The sequence below is a fragment of the Rhinatrema bivittatum genome, chromosome 1 (assembly GCF_901001135.1).
Source record: "Rhinatrema bivittatum chromosome 1, aRhiBiv1.1, whole genome shotgun sequence".
Lineage (NCBI taxonomy): Eukaryota > Metazoa > Chordata > Amphibia > Gymnophiona > Rhinatrematidae > Rhinatrema > Rhinatrema bivittatum.
Window position 1 is genome coordinate 355,297,935 of NC_042615.1, and position 21,044 is coordinate 355,318,978.

The 21,044-nt window shown below is 42.1% G+C and overlaps 1 protein-coding gene across 2 annotated transcripts in view; it reads right to left on the reverse strand.

Moving 5' to 3' along the window:
- CFAP299 (cilia and flagella associated protein 299) overlaps positions 1-21,044 on the reverse strand; it is a 983,171-nt gene that overhangs the window by 111,851 nt on the left and 850,276 nt on the right. For both annotated transcript variants that reach the window (XM_029600197.1, XM_029600188.1), the window contains exon 4: positions 19,709-19,851. In XM_029600197.1, coding sequence (XP_029456057.1) covers positions 19,709-19,851 — 143 coding nt within the window. The remainder of the gene's footprint in view (positions 1-19,708; positions 19,852-21,044) is intronic.

The following is a 21,044-nucleotide window of genomic DNA, read 5'->3' on the forward strand; positions in this document are numbered from 1 at the left end:
AAATTCCTTACTCCTTTCCCACAAATAAGGAGAAAACTAGAAGACAGGTGATAGCGAGCTCCTACTTCAACAAACTCCAAACTAAAATTCATAACCAGTCTGAACAAAAACTGAACTAAAAATCCATGAGGATAGATGGTGCTTGGGCATAATAAACAGCTAGAATACACTATCTTCATCACCCACATAGGGGAGAAAAACCCACATTTCTCTTCATCCATTTCTTCCTAATTCTCCCCAGTTAGTTGGTACACTCTTGTAAGTTAGGGAAACCAAGGGTTCTCTACATAAACCTTAATCAAAATCTATTTTATATCATCTTCTGCTGTTCCCCCACAGTTTTCAATTAACTATACCTGTTATGCTGCAAATGATTCAGCAAAAAGAACTGTCTTTAGAGTTTCCAGAAATGCTTTAAATCCGACTTGACTCTCAAAGATTCTGGCAAAGCATTTCATATCCTAGAGCCTGCCACTAAGAATGTTCAGTCTCTTGTCTCACATAAATGAATAGCTTTCAATGTAGGAATCTCAAGGAAGTTCTTACTTTGAAAGTAAAGATACCTATTCAGAGCATTGGTGTTTAGAATGGTCATGTAGCATATCTGGGCCTGCTGCAGCCTTGGGAATAGCCCAGGACACAATGAGGCTTGACTAGTCCAGTTCTGGTGCAAGTATTTATTTACAGTGCTTCACAATTACAGAAACAAAAATGGTAGCTCTACCTTGCATCAGGCACAACTGTCAAGTAAACCAACACCGTATGGGTATATCAGAAGGTCCTACCAGCTCCCTGGGACCTCCTCAAGCTTTCTAGGTCTCCCTTCACCCAGAATCCCTTGCAGCATTCTGCCTTAAGGAGGACTGGATTAAAACCCTGAGCCAGGCTCCTTAAAGTAGAATGAGGGAATTGTTGGTACACTCTGTCACATACCCTCCTCCTCAGCTCAGCCTTGTCAAGTCAAGTGTCTAGACGAGCCCGGGGCACACCCTGGTGCTGTCTCAAGTGCCTCTCCCCTTCAGCTGTACTGTCCCCAACACTCATAAGTTGTTTCCATAAGTTTGCAAAATGGGGATAATCTCAACCCAGGACTACTGGGAACAGAAGATGGGGGAGGACTGCCGCTTCTAACATTGCTTGCCTGTGGCAGTCAATGAGAGGATGTGTGGAGTTGAACACTTCTGTCCATCCCCATGTATACATATCAATTTTCTTATAGTTGATGTGCCCTTGACATAGTACGTCCTGGCGAATGAGTGTTTTGCTACAGCCAGAATCTATAAAGGCCTGGGTAGATGCTCTCTCCAGTTCCATCTGGAGTATAAAGTCCTTATGTCACGCACGTGGGACACCCACAGAATTGCAGATTTGGAGTTTTTACAACCTGTGATCCCAAGCATTTTCCCATGGTTCATTAATATTCTGGGGCTCTGTTCCCATTCTTTGCTCCTTCTCACTTATTTATTTATCTATCTATCTATCTATTTATTTAAAATCTTTTCTATACCGTCGTTTAGTAATGTACCATCACAACGGTTTACATAAAGGCACGTATATTTAGTTTGGTTAAAAAATGTATCTGTGAAAGTGCCATTACAGTGTCGGTACATGCTTATATAATATAAGTTATAAGATAGGTGACATGGATCTAGTCCATTTATATGATTAATAGGGAAATCATACAGGAATGTGCTTAAACTGAAGTTCTTTAACATTATCATTTGAGTATATTAAAAAAAAAAAAGTCATCCAATCAAGGACATTCTTCCTTTGTTTTACAGAAAGCACACTCCCGTAGGGCCAGTTGGGTTTCTGCCCTACCTGGTTCATTTAAACACTCTTTGGATTCCAGCTACCTAGCTGGGCAGCGGTCTTCTTTGTGTCCATTCTCTGCACAAAGGGCACAAGAAGAGAGAGTTTGCAAGGCCCCATTTCTGGGTTGTTCCTGTCTCTCTATATTCCCCTCTTTATAAGTGAGGGTCGTCGCTGCTTCTTCCTTGGGCATTGACAGGGTCACCAGGCTAACATCCATAGCCACACTTTGGCCATACCAACAGTCCTTTGCCAGGTGCCCTTTCTGTCCACAGTTAAAACATGTGGATGAGATTGGTGACTGGAAGCTGGGTACAGAGGCTGAACCCCCTATCTCAGAGGTTCATTGCAGAAGTCCTCTGTACCATGCCAGGGAATTGTTTTGTGCTCTCTAAGGCCCTTATGCCGGAGGGAAATGACTGTGCCTGGTGGAAGGATTCCATTACTTCCAGGGCTCTCTTCAAGGTGAGTCCAGTGGGCCAGCAGACTCAGTTCCACATGGGCTGATCTAGGCTGTCTAGAAACTGGTCCAGGAGTATCTGATGGGCTATTTCCAATCCCGAATTTGCCTCTGGCTAGAGCCATTTCCAACTGGCATCTTTCAATTGGTGAAAGAGATTTCTGGGGTTTTCTTCAGGCTGTATGGCCAGTCGCTGGAACTGTTGCCAGTAATACTCTGGGGAGTACTCAGCTCTTTATAGTATGGCGGCCTTGACATCTTCATTAGGAAGCCTTCCCATCTGGCTTGGCTGTCTGGAAAGCCACTTGACTCCTGCCAGTGAACAAATTAGCCATGTAAGTTGTCCAGTGTCTGGCCAGGCTGATGGCTAGTCTGTTCAAAGTTTTTTAGAAAGACTTCCAGGTCCTCTCCTGCCTTCATCTTAAACAAGCTATGTGAAAGTGATTATGCCTGAGGTATTCTGGACAGAACCAATTACAGGGCTTCTGTTAGCTGAGTTAAGACTGCACATTGTAGCATTAATTCATCTTGTAACCACTGCTTTTTATCTATTTCAGTTTGTAGAGCATTCTGCAGCTGTTGCTGCCCTGTGGGCACGACCTGGATTACCTGCTCCTTTTAATCTCCCTTTGGGGCCAGTTCCCAAATGGATAAATCACAAGAAGTGAAGAAAATAAAAACACCTGCTGGCTTATCCAGCCTTAATTTAGTACTTGACCCTTGACTATCCAGGCAGGACTAGCCCTCTTGGCCTGTGATAGCAGAATTTGAAGCCAGAAGGCTTCAGGAATAGAAAAGCTCTGCATGGAGGGGTTTTTTTTTTTTGGGAGGCTGTGGGTTTTTACTTCTGCTTCCCACTTAAACAAAAAAAAAATCTATGAACTGACACCACGTGTAGCATTTTCTAGCCTACTGCAGTAACAGGAGTAGCCCATGAAAACAATGAGACTTGACTAGTCCAGTTCTGGTGCAAGTATTTATTTACAGTGCTTCACAATTTCAGAAATCAAAATGGTAGCTCACCTTGTGTCAAGCACAACTGTCAGGTAAACAAACTCTGTATGGGTGTAACAGGAGGTCCTACCAGCTTCCTGGGGCCTCCTCAAGCTTTCTAGGCCTGGGTTCTTATGGTAGGGTGAAGAGAACCTCCCTTCACCCAGAATCCCTTGCAAAATTCTGCCTTAAGAAAGACTGGGTTAAAACCCTGGGCCAGGCTCCTTAAGGTAGAATGAGGGAGTTGTCAGTACACTTTGTCACAAGTCACTGATAATTTAGTGATATATCACCCTGTTTGCTTAGTGGAATCCAAATGAGTCTGAATCTTTCTACTGCCATCATATCCTTAACACTTGTATTGCTTTGTTTTCTCATTTATTTCCTAATAGAGGGAGTACCAAAATTCAATACAGCACCTGCATTTTTATAACAAATAAACTTAGAATAAATGCATTTGTTCTATGGGAGATTTGTTGAAGGTTTAATAGAAAGGTCAAGGCCATAAGACATGTTCTTAATTTGCTTTCTTATAATTCAGGCAACTCATCAGTTCACCAATGATATATTGTTTGCTGATGCTGAGTCCATGGAAGGTTGATGATGACATATAGACCCAATGAGGCATTGCTCCAGTGGTGTGAGGCAAATTGGACAAACATGGCCACCTCCTATCTTCTTCCAATGGGCAATGCTTCATGTGTGCTATTGTTCTGGGGTTGACTCAGAGGCTGCTAATGCCCAATGCTTTTTCTTTCCACATGCATTCCTTTGCTGCCAGGTATTTCCTTCTGGACTGTCTCCAAAAATTACACCATAGTTCTCCAGGAACAACTCCTGGATGCAATCATTTTTTTTCTAGAATAAAGTACAGCATCCATTGTTGTTGTTATGCACCTTCCTTTCTAGTGTATGGTACAACTTCCATGTTCTCCTTTTCCCAAATCTCCCCCTCGTCTTCCAAAACATCCTGCATAGGCACATATTTTTTGGAATACCTGCCTACTTTACATTTCCTCCCTTGCCTTTCTCCCATCCCATCCTTCCCCTGCTATGCTATCCTGAACTTGGTGTTAAATGGGCTTGATCTGGGCTATGTAAGGACCTTTCTCCACCCCTCTAGCCTGATTACTCTACCTCTGCCCCACTGCCATCTCCTACCTCTTCACCTCTATCTACACTATAGTCTTCATTCACCTCCTGAGACTATCACTCCTTTCCCTCTCCTTCTTGCTCCACCTACCCACATTTTCACCTTTCACATACCTTCCATGCCCACGCAAGTACACAGACCCTTCCACATTCCATTCTCTCATCAACAATGTCCTCCTCACTCTGCTCTTTCAAGACCATTACCTTCATGGAAGGCTGATGGACTGAAATGTGCATTCCCTAACTAATTCACTCAACCTGTCATCCATAGACTATGGACAATGGTCAAAGAAAAGAAAGGAATATACAAAATGAGTACAAAACCTAAGAATAAGCCATGTAGTTGTCTGCTTTTTCTGTCCTCAAATTTCTGCTTTCCTTTAAGGTTCTCCAAAAGGGTCCAATTTGCTTTGTTGCTCTTCCACTTAGTACTGACAACCAACCCCATGTGCTAGGCTTTCTTTTACACAATTTTCAAGCAAGAAGGCAGAGCCATGAGAATAAAAAGGACTGAGCATGCTCAGGTTAGTGCATGCAGAACACTTTGATAGGGGTTATTTACTATTTAGCAAAAAGACAGAAATAGTACATCAACAGAACACTATTTGTGACAAAATGCATGTAATTGCATTATTTAGATGATATATTTTAGTGCATGTGCTATAAAATAGAAAGCATCATGTATCTATTAACAGCTATTTTAGTACACGTATAACCATTTTTATCCTATGCATGCTAAACATTTTGTTTACTTTTAGCGTATAGCCCTTTTTGTAATTTATGTTTATTTCTTTTGAAGCAATATATCCCAAACCTTTCTTTGCTCAGGCAGTAGTGGGACAGAAAATAAGCTTATGGTATAATAAAATTGAAAATGAATATAAACTAGCAGTATAAAATTGTTAAAAAAAATTTAAGCTGGGTAATATAACAAGTTTATTACATATAAAATGTGAAATAATTTTACCATTCTACTAAATTCAACATTGGTTGTAGAAGGGGCCCACGGTAGGCCTACACTTCATGAAGAATGTGGAAAAATGAGATAAAGTCTAAAGGATGTAAAGGAGAGCTACAAAAGGCCTAGACAATATGAACTTAGAAGATAGGTTAGAGAAGCAGGATCTACTTTGGCTGGAAATGAGAAGACTGATAAGTGACTCGATAGAAGTTTTCAAAGCCATTTCCATGAGTGATTTACCTGATATGCAGGTAGAATTATGTGCTTAGGGCCTTTCATGGCAGGTGCATCCCATTAGGTTGCCTAGGGTAACAACCATTAGGGGGCAGTGAAGCGCAGCCATGTGGGGCCGCGAGTAGAGTCTATCCTGCTCGCAGTCGAGAGATTTGGAGACTCAATGGGCCACAAGTGGTGCCCATCCTGCTCATATCCCAGAGAAGCACAGAATCAGCTGGCTGAGAACAGTGCCCATCCTGCTCACAGCTGAGAAAAGCAAATACTCTGCAGGCCAAGAGTGGCATCTCAGTGAATGAGGTCAGGAGCGAGAGGGGGGGGGGGGGGGTGGTGTGGGGGGCTGGCGCAAGGCAGAAGGTTTGCCTAGGGTGCCTAACCCTTGCACCAGCCCTGGGGCCTCAATGCACAAAAATTTACTTGCAGTGAGCAGATGCATTGCTGGGGGTGGGAGAGGTTTGCACTTACACACATACTTTTACATTTTCAAAAGTATGTGCATACATTGTACTAGAAACAAACCTGCACTCGAGTTAGCAAGCATAATTGTGTGTGGATAGATTTGGTGGCAACATTTTCAAAGGGAACCTATGCTTGAACTTTTGTTTGAAATGTTTTGTAATGAGGATGGTGATCGGCTGTTTTTCATCTCTCCTAGAAAAAGGAAAAGAAGTAATGGTCTTAAATAGCAAAAAGAGAAATTTAGGTTAGTCATACAGACAATTTTTTAATTACAAGAGAAATCAAAGTGTTAGAACAAGTTATCTGGGGAGATAATAACATTTCCAACATTCAGAGGCCGATATTCAGGGACTTACCTTGCTAAGTGGAGGCGGCTGATTATCTGGCCCTGTTCAGCAGCTGCCAGTTAGCCGGAAAAGTACTATCCAACTAAGTATTTAGCTGGATAGGTGATGGGTAAGATGTGGTGTAACAGGGATGAATTACTTATCCAGCTAACTTAGCAGGATAAGTAGAGATATTCAATCTTATCTGGTTAATCAGATAATATAGACCTGCTCAATAGCAGGTCTAAGTTAGCCGGATAAGGCTTATCCAACTAACTAGTGACTTATTTGGGTATTCTCAGTGGCATAGCTGTATTGCTGAATATCCTGGGTGAGTTAGCTGGAAAAGCCTTATCTGGCTAACTCAATTAGCTGGATTTTTTTTAATATCTAGCCCCCAAAGTTTTTTTTAGGAGCAATGTAGGGAGACATTTATCTGGGGTGATAAAGGTACAGCTGTTCCTGCCCATAAGTAGGGTAATGTACTTTTGAGATTCCTTTCTGTCCTATTTTCTAAAAGTCTATGATAAAATAAACAGGATTTACATATACTAGATGACAAAATAGAGGAAAAAAGCAGAACTTTAATACAAAAAAATGTTCTTTACATTTTAAAATATCGCTTCAATTATGGGCACATTATAAAGAATGACAATGTTCTGAAGCACAAAGCTGAGGTTAGCAAAGAAAGCCAATTCTGCACTTAAACATTTTGAAACCACAGCCACAATTAAAGGCCGAGCTAGCTTTGTATAATGTTCCTCCATAAGAAAGGCTGCTGGTCACCGTAAATCTTACCCAGAGTGAAGGAAAATGAAGGTTTGGTTAAGCACAAAGGGCTATGTTTACCGTCAAGTGTGATGAATAAAGGAAGTGGTAATGGGTGGGTACAGGACAGCTGAAATACCACATTCAGAGCCATAGACATCAGGGTTGTTTAAAGTTACTCATAAATCTCAACAAGATGCCAGATTCCAGAAATACTGCATGATGTGAAGAAGTTCAAACGTACCTGTAATAAACCTTTGGATACATTCATTTTTAAGTATAAATCTATCCTCAAGTTTCAATGGGAACTATTCCTTACTAGGGATGTGAATCGTTTTCCATATCGTCTTAACGATAGAAATCGTGTGGCAGGGCAAGAAAATCGTCTTAGGCACGATTTTTTAGTTAAAAAATCGTTAAAAATCGTTTTTTCCGATTAGTGCGCACTAACTCGAGTTAGTGCGTACTAACGGGAGTTAGTGCGCACTAACTGGGAGTTAGTGCGCACTAACTGAAAATGATACAATTTGACACTTTTCAGGTCAGTTAAGGTCAGTTTAGGAATGAATATGTATTCCTATTGGCTGCCCTCTTATTTATTCATGTTACCAAGTTTCCTACTGACAGTATATGGGGGATGGGAAATGGAAACAGTTGGTAGCTTGACAAAACAAGTAATGTGATCAGTCAATGTGACTAGAACTTGTGCCCTAACCCTGATACCAGGGGTATTGTGATCTTCCTGCACACAGTGCCCTATCCCTATTAATACCAGGAGTGTTGTGATCTTCCTGCACACAGTGCCCTATCCCTAATACCAGGGGTGTTGTGATCTTCCTGCACACAGTGCCCTATTCCTGATACTGGGGGTGTTGTGATCTTCCTGCACACAGTGCCCTATTCCTGATACCGGGGGTGTTGTGATCTTCTTGCACACATCCCGATATCAGGGATAGGGCACTGCATGCAGGAAGATCACAACACTCCTGGTATTAATAGGGATAGGGCACTGCATGCAGGAAGATCACAACACTCCTGGTATTAATAGGGATAGGGCACTGCATGCAGGAAGATCACAACACCCCTGGTATCAGGGATAGGGCACTGTGTGCAGGAAGATCACAATACCCCGGAGGAGTGAGGGTCAGGCAGCTCCCCCCTGTCTGTGAAGCCAGCCTCTCACTAGTAATGCAGGGAGGGAGCTGTCTCAGACTTCACCATCCTCCCCCCCCCCTTACCCACACACCATTCACTAGCTGGGACATGGGGGAAGTCAGGAGTGAGGGTCAGGCAGCTCCCCCCTGTCTGTGAAGCCAGCCTCTCACTAGTAATGCAGGGAGGGAGCTGTCTCAGACTTCACCATCCCCCCCCCCCCCCCCTCACCCACACACCATTCACTAGCTGGGACATGGGGGAAGTCAGGAGTGAGGGACAGGCAGCTCCCCCCTGTCTGTGAAGCCAGCCTCTCACTAGTAATGCAGGGAGGGAGCTGTCTCAGACTTCACCATCCTCCCCCCCCCCCTCACCCACACACCATTCACTAGCTGGGACATGGGGGAAGTCAGGAGTGAGGGTCAGGCAGCTCCCCCCTGTCTGTGAAGCCAGCCTCTCACTAGTAATGCAGGGAGGGAGCTGTCTCAGACTGGTATCAGGGTTAGGGCACTGTGTGCAGGAAGATCACAACACTCCTGGTATTAATAGGGATAGGGCACTGTAAGAGATGACTGTAGTAGATTGAATAAAGATCTGATGTTTCTGCTCTCCTCACACCAAACAAAAACAACACACAAGCAGAGAAGCCCTTCTTACAAAGCTGAGCTAGTGAGTTAAGTAGGAGGAAAAGTAAACATACTGGTGCCAGTGAGGCTACTTAAAAAATACACTTACCAACAATCAATTACATATATTTGAACTGTGTACAGTTCCAGCCAGGACCACCTTTCTAAAATGCACAGTGATTGGCAAATTCAACATGCACTAGCATTTCAGGTGCCTGCTAACAAAAATAATAAACAAACAAGTTCTAGTCACGTGAGTGCTGATCATTACATTACTTTTTTTGTCAAGCTTCCAACTGTTTCCATTTCACATCCCCCCAACCATATTGGTAACATCAATAGATAAGAGCACAGCCAGCCAATAGGAATACATACATACATATTCATTCCTAAGTGACCTTTACTGACCTGGGAAGTGTGAACACTTTGTTTCATTTTCTGTTGGTGTTCGTTAGTTTCCAGTTCCATTTCCCATCCCCCCAACCATCACCTCAGTGGTAACCTTGGTAATATCAATAGATAAGAGGGCAGCCAGCCAATAGGAACACATATTCATTCCTAACTGACCTTCAGTGACCTGGAAAGTGTTTATTTGTATCATTTTCAGTTAGTGCGCACTAAATCGAGTTAGTGCGCACTAACGGGGAGTTAGTGCGCACTAACTCGAGTTAGTGCGCACTAACACGATTTAACGATTTTTAACGATAAATCGTTAGAATTTCTATTGTATCGTGTTCTATAACGATTTAAGACGATATAAACATTATCGGACGATAATTTTAATCGTTGAAAAACGATTCACATCCCTATTCCTTACTGTAAAACATAAATCTAAAGAATGCACTTACTTATATAACCATTGGCAGGAAATTTAATGTTAATAATTTATCAGTATGTAACACTGGTTTTATCACTGAAAAAACACATGGTAAAATGGGAGTAAAAAGCCATGCCATGATTCACTCATCTCCATTATTAGCTATTACCCTGCAATGCAAGGAGGCATGCTTGCCATGGGAAATTTAACTCCTGGTCAGAGAAGGATAACTCCTGCTGTAGAGAGGAGACCTCCGAACCCCACTTCAGTGGGGCTAGGCTGAGTAGGCGAGTCCTCCCTCCCCCCATCCCAGAGCAAGCTGAATCCCCTCCCGCCCACTAGAGTCACATGTTGGAGGAGTCCCCTCCCAGCTCTCACTCTACTACCTTCAAAGGGTCCAATGTAGCTGGACCCAGTGACTGGAAATTATTAAGTTGATAGGCTGTATGAATTTATTCATTCCTTTACAACCTGCTGATTGGTCCCTCCACTGTCAGCTGTCAGGGAAAGGACCAATCTTCTTTCAGAAGGCTGTCCTTTCAGAATTCTGAAAAGGAATTAGTCCTTTCACTGACAGGGACCAATCAATTGCCAGTGAAGGAGCAGCCCTGCCCAAGGAGGTAAAGTCTTCTCAGGCTGTGGTTCCCTGGGAGGTGGGGTGGATTTGGAGAGCTGGGGCTATTTTGGTTTTTTTTAGAAAACAGGTAGATGGATGGGAGGGTGTTCTGCTCACTGGGCCCAGCTACATTGGACCCTTTGATGGTAGGAGGGTAATTCTGCTCGGCCAACTAATTTATTTTTGAGCCTCTTACTCTGTCCCAGCAAATTCTTTTTGAAGGGGAGAGGGGTTTTGCCACTTTGCAGCTTTGATCTCACTTAAATGGGCAGAAGGGGGTTTGGCCTGCTTGGGGAGGGAGGACCCGCTTGCCTGGCCCAGTCACAATGGCCCCTTTGAAGGTAGGAGAGTGTGAGTTCTGCTCAGTTGACCAATTTATTTGAAGGTGAATGGGTAGGAGGGAGAGGTTTCTGCTACTCTACTCGGTGGCTGGATCTAAATTTATTAGGTGGGAATTCAGGGGGTTCAGTAGCTTTGTTTGAACTTTTTTAAGCATTTATTTTGGTTTAATGGCATGCAAAATGGCTGGTGAATAAGGAAAGCTATTTAATGCACCTTTTTAACTCCTGGTCTATTTGCATGTCATTAACTTCTTGCATCCCATGGGTCCTCGTTTTTAACATGCATGTTAAAATAATCCGTGCTATAATTTAACTCTGATCTTATCTTGGATTTTATTACATCGGCCCCTTAGAAATGGCTTACAATGACACCATTTTTTGAAGGTCTTTAAATCTTCTGGAGCATCTTCCAAACATCACTTACATCTGAGCTCAATCACTCTTATTCAATCAAACATTTGCATATTCCTACATGGCCATGTTTCAGGGGAAACAATTAGCAAACATACCTGTCAAAGAATTTTCAAACTTCAACCTTGCTCCAACTTTGGGAATCTCAACTGGATAGTTATATATGAAGAGTCCTAAACCACATGGGGCCTTTAAATCAATCACAGAGAATATCACAACATGCAGCCAATCAAAATGAAAAATACCCTGATGACATACGAAACCTTATAAAGAACTTGAATGCAGGACTCCCATTCTACATCTTTATTTAAACCAGTAGGATGTACAGTTTGAAGGGTAAAAATCCAGTGCTTTTCTAAGCTAATGAGAGATCATTCTCGAGATGATTGCCTCTCTCCATGATCCACAGATCTGATTTAAGACAAACCATTTTAGATCTTCAAATGTATAAGATTTCTGAATACAGATGGGGTACCATAGGAACCTCAATATTGCCCATTCTAATACAATGCCAATATTTGATAATTCTTGTTTTAATCATTCTCTTTGGTTTGCCCACATATAAAAACATTCAGAAATCTCACACATTTGAAGATCTGAAATTGTTTGTCTAGGATCAGATCAGTGGCTCATACAGAGATGGCAATCAAGAATAGTCTCTTATTGCTTAGAGCAATGTTGGATTTTTACCCATCAGAATGTGCATCCTACCAGTTTAAATAATGATACAGAATGGGAGTTCTATGTTTAAGTTCCTTTTGAGGTTACATTTTCATTAGGGTATGTTGTATTTTGATGGCTGCATTATGTGATCTTCTCTGTGATTAGTTTAAAGGCCCCACATGGTTTGTGACTGTGAGCACATAACTATCTGGTTGAGAATCCTAGGGTTAAGAACATAAGAAATTGCCATGCTGGGTCAGACCAAGGGTCCATCAAGCCCAGCATCCTGTTTCCAACAGAGGCCAAACCAGGCCACAAGAACCTGACAATTACCCAAACACTAAGAAGATCCCATGCTACTGATGCAATTAACAGCAGTGGCTATTCCCTAAGTAAACTTGATTAATAGCAGTTAATGGATATGGGGAGTGGAAATCCGAATGAACTGTATTTGATGGGGGGTGGGGGGGGGGGAAGGCTGATGTGCATGGAACAGGAGAGAGACCTTGGGGTGATAGTGTCTAATGTTCTGAAGTCGGAGAAACAATGTGACAAGGCGATAGCTAAAGCTAGAAGAATGCTGGGCTGCATAGAGAGAGGAATATCGAGTAAGAAAAAGGAAGTGATTATCCCCTTGTACAGGTCCTTGGTGAGGCCTCACCTGGAGTACTGTGTTCAGTTCTGGAGACCATATCTCCAAAGAGACAGAGACAAGATGGAGGCGGTCCAGAGAAGGGCGACCAGAAAGGTGGAGGGTCTTCATCGAATGACTTATGAGGAGAGATTGAAGAATCTAAATATGTACACCCTGGAGGAAAGGAGGAGCAGAGGTGATATGATACAGACTTTCAGATACTTGAAAGGTTTTAATGATCCAAAGACAATGACAAACCTTTTCCATCGGAAAAAAATCAGCAGAACCAGGGGTCATGATTTGAAACTCCAGGGAGAAAGACTCAGAACCAATGCCAGGAAGTATTTCTTCATGGAGAGGGTGGTGGATGCCTGGAATGCCCTTCCGGAGGAGGTGGTGAAGACCAGAACTGTGAAGGACTTCAAAGGGGCGTGGAATAAACACTGTGGATCCATAAAGTCTAGAAGACGTGAATGAAGAGTGGGTGGCTTGTGGGAATGACGGCTACTGCCTGGAGATAATACCCTTATTCAATAAACATACACATGGTTAATGCGACTCCAACATTGCTCTAAGCTTCAACGGCAAGAGGAAATGTGGAAAAAAGGATTTGTATTCACAAAAAAGCAGGGAGTAGCTTGCTTGTTATGGCGGTTACTACCCCAAACCAAATAAGCCTGATACTTCACTTTCAATACATATCCAGCATAGCTCTCTGCTTCAACGGCAGGGGAGAAAGACCGATGCTTCACACATATCCAGCATAGCTCTCTGCATCAACGGCAGGGGAGAAAGACCAATGCTTCACGCATATCCAGCATAGCTCTCTGCTTCAATGGCAGGGGAGAAAGACCGATACTTCACGCATATCCAGCATAGCTCTCTGCTTCAATGGCAGGGGGAATGAAGAAAAGTGGATCTATATACAGACAACAACCAACAAGGACTGAATTACATAGGCTGGGTAAACAAATAAACATGGGTGTAGCTTGCTTTTTGCGGCGGTTACTACCCCTAGCTAATTAAGCTAGATATTCACTTAGATGCAGTTCCAACACTACTCTCTACATTAATGGTGGGGGTGGAAGGGAAATAGAACCAAAAGGTTACTAAGAGCCAAGACTAACAGAAGTATGAGAAAAAAAAAGTGCAAAGCTTACTGGGCAGACTGGATGGGCCGTTTGGTCTTCTTCTGTCACTAACTGCACTAACCACATTCTCTAGCAACAAATTCCAGAGCTTAATTGTGCGTTGAGTGAAAAAGAATTGTCTCTGATTAGTCTTAAATGTGCTTCTTGCTAACTTCATAGAATGCCCCCTAGTCCTTCTATTATTTGAAAGTGTAAATAACTGATTCACATCTACTCGTTCAAGACTGCTCATGTTCTTAAAGACCTCTATCATATCCCCCCCTCAGCCATCTCTTCTCCAAGCTGAACAGCCCTAACCTCTTCAGTCTTTCCTCATAGGGGAGCTGTTCCATCCCCTTTATCATTTTGGTTGCCCTTCTCTGTACCTTCTCCATTGCAACTATATCTTTTTTGAGATGCGGTGACCAGAATTGTACACAGTATTCAAAGTGTGGTCTCACCATAGTGCGATACAGAGGCATTATGACATTTTCCGTTTTATTAACAATTCCCTTTATAATAATTCCTAACATTCTATTTGCTTTTTTGACTGCTACAGCACACTGAGCAGACAATTTTAAAGTATTTTGGAGCACAAAACTGAAGCTTGAAAATTCTTTGATGGGGCTGCTTGCTAGTTGTTTCTTTCTGAAAAAGGTGTCCAGATGGTGCTGAAATGTGGCCATATTGGGATATGTGAATGTTTGTTTGAAACTGAGTGGAACAAGCTTAGATGTGAATGATATTTGGAAGGTGCTCCAGAAAATTTAAAGTCCTTTAGAAAAAAGGTTCCTCTCCCTGTTTTATGTCTAGAGCTCTTCCATGGTGCATGAAGATATTTTCTGATATAGTGAATTGAAATGGTTACCTGAAAAATATTTCAGCATACAGAAGCAGTACTGAAGTAATATTGAAATAGATCAAATATTTCTGATGGTGATTCATGTCACTGTTTAAGTGTTCCACATGAATTGTAGATAATCCACCCTATTTTTTCACACATTTGTGCCTGTGGATTTTTTAAATTTGTTACATAGACACCTAACATATAAAATGAGTGCTCCCTCACTATTGAGAATAAAACAACAAGAAAAAAATTCCAAGAACAGAACAATCCTGTTACCTATGATGAAATTAGTTGGGGGACAGAAAAGCTGAGCTGTTATCCATATCATAGCTTCTGACTCCTTTCTGGTGGCATGGGCACACCATTAAAGAAGCAAGAATGGAAGTCAAATGAACATCCGCTAATAGCCAACTTAGGGCAGACTATAGCAACTTTTCTTATGAGTGATCTTGGAAGGATGGGATAAATATTGAAATAAAAACATGAACTTGTAAATAAATAAGTAAATGTGAATTCAATGCCCCCTACATAGCCATCCCAAAACTGGATGGTTTCACATGACCCTAAACATAGTGAGGAAAGGAAAAGAAAATTATCAAAGTGAAATAAGCGGGTCTTTAGTTGAAAAGAGGACATTCAATTTATTTTTTTACAGCTATTTCCAACATATAGGCCAACAGTTGTACTACGGTGAATTTTGAAGTAAATTGTGAAGAACCTATACAAATAAATTATGCAATTTGGGACCTATATACTAAAGGATTTTTCCCATTTTGTCTCTATGGGGAAAATACTTAGTAGACAGGCTTTTATGTAAAGATGTTGAAAATAAAATAAAAACTACAATCAACAGTGAGTATCAATTATATTCTGCAAATATATTATAAGCTAGAAAGTTTATAACTGATTTAATGTACTCAATTTAAATAGATATATAGAGGTTGATACTGAGATGCCAGATAGCCTGATAAGTCCTACATATCTGGCTATCTTGTGGCTGCTGAATATCCGGTTATATTCAGTGGTCGCTAGGGGTGTGCATTCGTTTTCAACGTATTGGCACTCCGCAACATATATGTCCCTATTCGTTGTATTCGTGGGGTCATGAAACGTATGGCGAACCCCCACGAATACAACGTATCTAACAAACAAACCCCCCACCCTCCTGACCCCCCCAAGACTTGCCAAAAGTCCCTGGTGGTCCATCGGGGGTCCTGGTGCGATCTCCTGCACTCGGGCCGTCGGCTGCCGGTATTCAAAATGGCGCCGATAGCCTTTGCCCTTACTATGTCACAGGGGCTACTGGTGCCATTGGTCGGCCCCTGTCACATGGTAGGAGCACCGTTTTTACCATGCCCTAACCCCAACCGTTTTCCAAAATAACGGAGAAACTGGTAAACACCCAGCTTTCAGAGTATCTAGAAGATCACAACAGCCTATACCCTTCGCAATATGGTTTCTGCAAATCACGCAACACGGAAACCCTCCTCATTTCTCTTACAGACCATATTATAATGGGTTTAGACAAAGGCTACTCCTTTTTATTAGTCCTGCTGGACATCTCGGCAGCATTTGACACCGTCAACCATTCCATCCTTCTGGATCGCCTAACAGATATCGGTATCTCTGGATCAGCCCACAGTTGGTTCAAGTCCTTCCTCAGCAATAGAACCTTTAAAGTCAAAATAAATAATAAAGAGTCACCTTTAACGAAGTCCACTCTTGGTGTTCCACAAGGATCCTCCTTATCCCCAACCCTCTTTAACATCTACCTCCTCCCCCTTTGCCAATTACTAACCGATCTCAATCTAATTCATTATCTGTATGCAGACGACGTACAGATTCTAATCCCTATAACAGGTTCTATCTCAAAAGCTCTCTCTCATTGGAATAACTGCCTCCTATCTATCACCAGTCTTCTCAACAGCCTAAACTTGGTCTTCAATGCCTCAAAAACAGAGCTCCTCCTCATCTCTTCAAACGAAGAAAACCTCCCCCTTCCATCCCCACACAACGCCCACATCACCCATACTCATGTCAGAGACCTTGGGGTAATTCTAGATAATCGACTAAACCTAAAGAAAATGGTCAACACCACATCCAAAGACTGCTTCTACAGACTACAGGTTCTAAAACGTCTCAAACCACTCCTATTTTTCTATGACTTCAGGACAGTCCTCCAAGCGTTGCTATTCGCTAAGATCGACTACTGCAGTGCCCTCTTCCTAGGCCTTCCCAAATCTACCACCAAACCACTGCAGATGATACAAAATGCCGCAGCGAGATTGCTGACTAGCACCAGCCGTGGTGAACACATCTCTCCCATTCTCATAAACCTACATTGGTTACCAGTGAATTTTAGAATATTATACAAATCAATCACCTTAATTCACAAATTCATCCACCATCAACTTCAACTCGATCTTGAATTCCCCTTCAATCTACACTCCTCCAACAGACCAACTAGAGATATTCACAAAGGAACTCTGAAATTTCCTCCGACTAAAGCCACACGCCTCTCCTCGACCAAAGACCGAGCATTTTCAATCGCAGGCCCATCTATCTGGAATAATATCCCTTCAGACCTCAGATTGGAACCCTGCCTTTTAACTTTCAGAAAAAAACTCAAGACGTGGCTCTTTCACCAAGCTTTCGGGGATTCCCCAGACAATCACTAGTGGCCCTTCTCTTACTTGGACGATGGCCTTTGATCTTCATGAACGATGACTAGGGCACCTCTAGGTTAAAGCACTCTTAAGCTTTAACCCGTATCCTCTATTGTATTTCTTAATTATTTCCACCTTTACTTCCTTACAGCTATATAAGCTTCCAAGTTCTTTACCCTTGTTGAATGTAACTTGCCTTATTCATTTCTTTTGTTTAATTTTCTTTAGTTATGCTACAGTTACACCCTTGTTAAATGTAAACTGATCCGATATGGTTATTATTATGAAGGTCGGTATAAAAAAGTGTTAAATAAATAAATAAATAAATAAATAAATAATTTAAATCTTACTATTGTGATGCAGCAGTAATCGTGTGTGTTAGGGCGTTATCGTGTGCAATAATGCCCTAACGTACTGGATGAGGCCACATCGTGATTTGATGAATGACCCCATTATTTGGCTTAGAAGGATAAGACTTATCTGTCTAAGCAGCATAGCCGTGCTGCTGAATATCCCATCTATGTGTATCGTTCATCAAATTGTGTTGGAGCCTTATGGTGTGAAAATAGGCTGTAATGCGCATTTTATCATGTATATTGCGGTGATATTGCCCTGATAGGGCACTATCGAGGTGAGATCACACAATAAAAGTAATATTTTGCATCTCCCCACCCAGAAACCCTCACCTGTTACAATGACATTCTTTGCATGAGATTTGCATACATGAAAAATGCAAATATATGCAAATCAAGTCATTACTAGTCAATTTGATGCAAATAGTTTATCACGGATGACTGAGAAGGTGGTCAGTTGAGATAAAATAACAATCCCTGGTATGTGTTAGATGTGCGAGTCCCGAGGTTCCTGTTGCACATTTAACACGGCAGGGGAAAAAAAGAAACTGCGGCCAAATGGGAAGGTTGATCAGGGGTCATTGTTGACCCTCATTTCAACCCAGGGCCACCGGCCAAGGCTGCCCCAAATCCCCTGAAATAAAAAAAAAGCATAAAGTATGTGCATGTGGAGGTGGCCTCCTCGGCCCCCTCAATGTGCAAATCCTCCCCCTCTCCTTCCCCTCCACCTGGCCCCCCTAATAGTCAACCTCCCTCCCCCAGCCCCCCTCTTACCTTGGCATTGTTCCCGTATCAGGGATGGGTACACCCTCACATTTATCCCAGTTGGCGCCATTTTCCAAAATGGCACCGACTTCACCTTGTCCCAGCCATGTGACTGGGGTAAGGTCTGGGGATCAGGCCACATGGAAATTCTGGGGTCCAGGGGTAAGGGAAGGGGGGATGCCTCTATCAGGGGGCCAGGGGGGAAGGAGGGGGAATTTCTCTGCCAGGAGGGCCGGGGGCTGCCTTTATCAGGGGAGCCTGGGGGCATAAGGAGGGGGATTTCTCTATCAGAGGGCCAGGGATAGGTAGATTTGCATATCGGGGGACCGGGGGGACTTCTGCTGCTATGTGCATACTTTACATTTTATTTTTATTCAGGGGAGTTGGGTCTGCTTTCACTGGAAGCTCCGGGTTGAGATGGGGGTTAACAATGACCGCACCTCAACCTCCCCATTTGGCCGTGAATTTTTTTTTTGGGCGAACAGCAGCCCTTTAAGATGATGGCAGTACCATTAGGTATTTGGCCGTTGCACAAAGGAACGCGCCTTCGAGTCACAATGTGTTTTTAGGGGAGGCGCCCCACTATCGCGGTGACACCCCTCCAATATAGTGGTTCGCCTCCTGCGAATAAACATTGCATTTTGTTGACTCTAGGCCTAAGTTAGCTGGCTATATCTAATTTAATTGTATGTGCTTAGGTAGTCATGACTATATTGTTTTGACATACAACATGTAAAATACAGTAATGCAATCTGATTCTGTTCTAGGTCTAATCGATACTGTAAATCTCCTATAGGGCTATATCATAGAATGTTATCCATTTAAAATATGGCTGAAAAAGCAGTAAATCTTAGAGGCCAATGTACTAATCTGCGAGATTCCCATAGTTTTAGGCCATTTTATGCAAAAGTTTGCTACCCATGCAAATGAAGTAAGTAGAAAACTTTCAGGGACTGACCAAAGGAGATAACTACATCTCATTGACGTATAGTTGTTTTTTTGCAAAAAAAACTGGCCTGCGAAGAATTTTATTCATGCTGGTTTTCACTGAATTCTGAATTAATGAGCTGCTTTTCAGGATCATGCATCACAGCAACTCATTAATATTGTATTTAACTAAAATTGTGGGTATAGCAAACTACGAACAAAATTTAGCTATTTGCAAAGTAAAAAAACCAATAAAAGATTTCACAAATGGAGCACCCTCGAGTACTGGCATAGATAAGTCCATACTAATGCATTGATTGAAAAGCTGACTTTCATGTTGAGAGTTAATATCACGTTGTATGACTAAATTTGGGACAGATATTGGAAATTTTACAATTCTGTCTGTACTTGAAGATATGCTACCTGTGAGCAATGTTGTTTATTGGCTGATACTTGAGGAGATGTTCATTTTCCTTCTGAATAAATCTGACTGGCTGCACTGTTTTATGTTTTAAATGAAGAATTAAAGAAAAAAACATGTTCGTCTTTAAGCACTTTACTTCCCACCCTGAACAAAATAAAACTAATGAGAAACCTGAGATCCGTTGGTCTTGGAAGAAGCTTCTTTTTTCCATTAAAGTAGACTTCAAAATCATCAGACTTCAGTCTATGGGCATAGTCGATGTAACCTGACAACTCCTGACCACGAGAATTTCGATCTCGAATGAAGATTATTGACTAAAAGAGAATAATAAAAAATGCAAATCATTAAAAATATCAAAACAAAGAAGAATAGCAATGGGATTTTTCTTTAATATCAATTCCGGATTTATTCATTTCTGCAGCAGTCAGGAACTGTGGACACTACTGATCAGATTGTGTGACTGAAACCAGCAATTTCAAACCTGACATTGCATTTATTCTGCCCCTTTCTCCTCCTACAGCAATCCTTCATGGGACCTTGCCTAGGGAATTAGCTGATGTACATCAAAATGGTGCCCTCCGCTCGAAAGGATGTGCTGAAGTTAATTAACTTCAGTGCCTCCTAAGCAGACGGTATAATTTTGTCAAAGAAGAAAGAAGATCCAAGATCTCTGAGGCCTGTGCTCCGGGCCTAAGCCTGACCCTGGGGCAAGGCCCAGGCATCGGTACCTGGTCTCTGTGCCAGGCCCCAGTGTCAGGCCTAGTTCTGGGTCAAGGCCACAGTATTGAGACACAGTCCCCAGGTCCTGGCCTAGGCCGAAGCCCAGGTGTTGGGTCTAGATCTTGAAGGCAGGTCCCGAAGCCTAGGCCCAGGTTAAAGCCTCATCCTAGGCATTGGCATTGGATTCTACCCAGACAGGTAAGATGGAGCTAGGGAGGATCCTAGCCCCAGAATTCTTTTGGGTGGGAGGGATGGGTTGGGGCTATGGGAGGCCTCGGGAGGCCCTGGTTTGTTTTTTTTTTCATTTTTTTTGAGGAGGGGTTGTTTATTTCATATTTTTTAACTAAATAAATGAAATAAACATTAGACAAAATAAAATTTATAGAACACAAACCCCCATAAACAAGATGAAAAACAAAATGAAATTTTTTCTTCTTCCCATCCCTAATTAGTATATCTTCAGACCAATGGATTGCAGAATCTGCACTTTGCAAGGGCTGCTGCTGTGGCACTTTCGCACCTAAGACCAACACAAGAATGGGTAGAAAGAATCATCATAGCAGGTGATGGCAGCATAATAGGAATGGCTATAACACAACTTCTGTTTTGATGCTCCTTGTCTAAATAACAGTAGTGTCTATAGATCCTATTAGTCAAAGCTATAAAATATATTGAACCTGATGTACTAATGTGCACTTAATTTTGCACACTATTTGTGATTTTCTGCATGCTATTTTTCTACTTGAATTGACATGCAGATGAGCCTGGAAGAAAAATATTGCACATA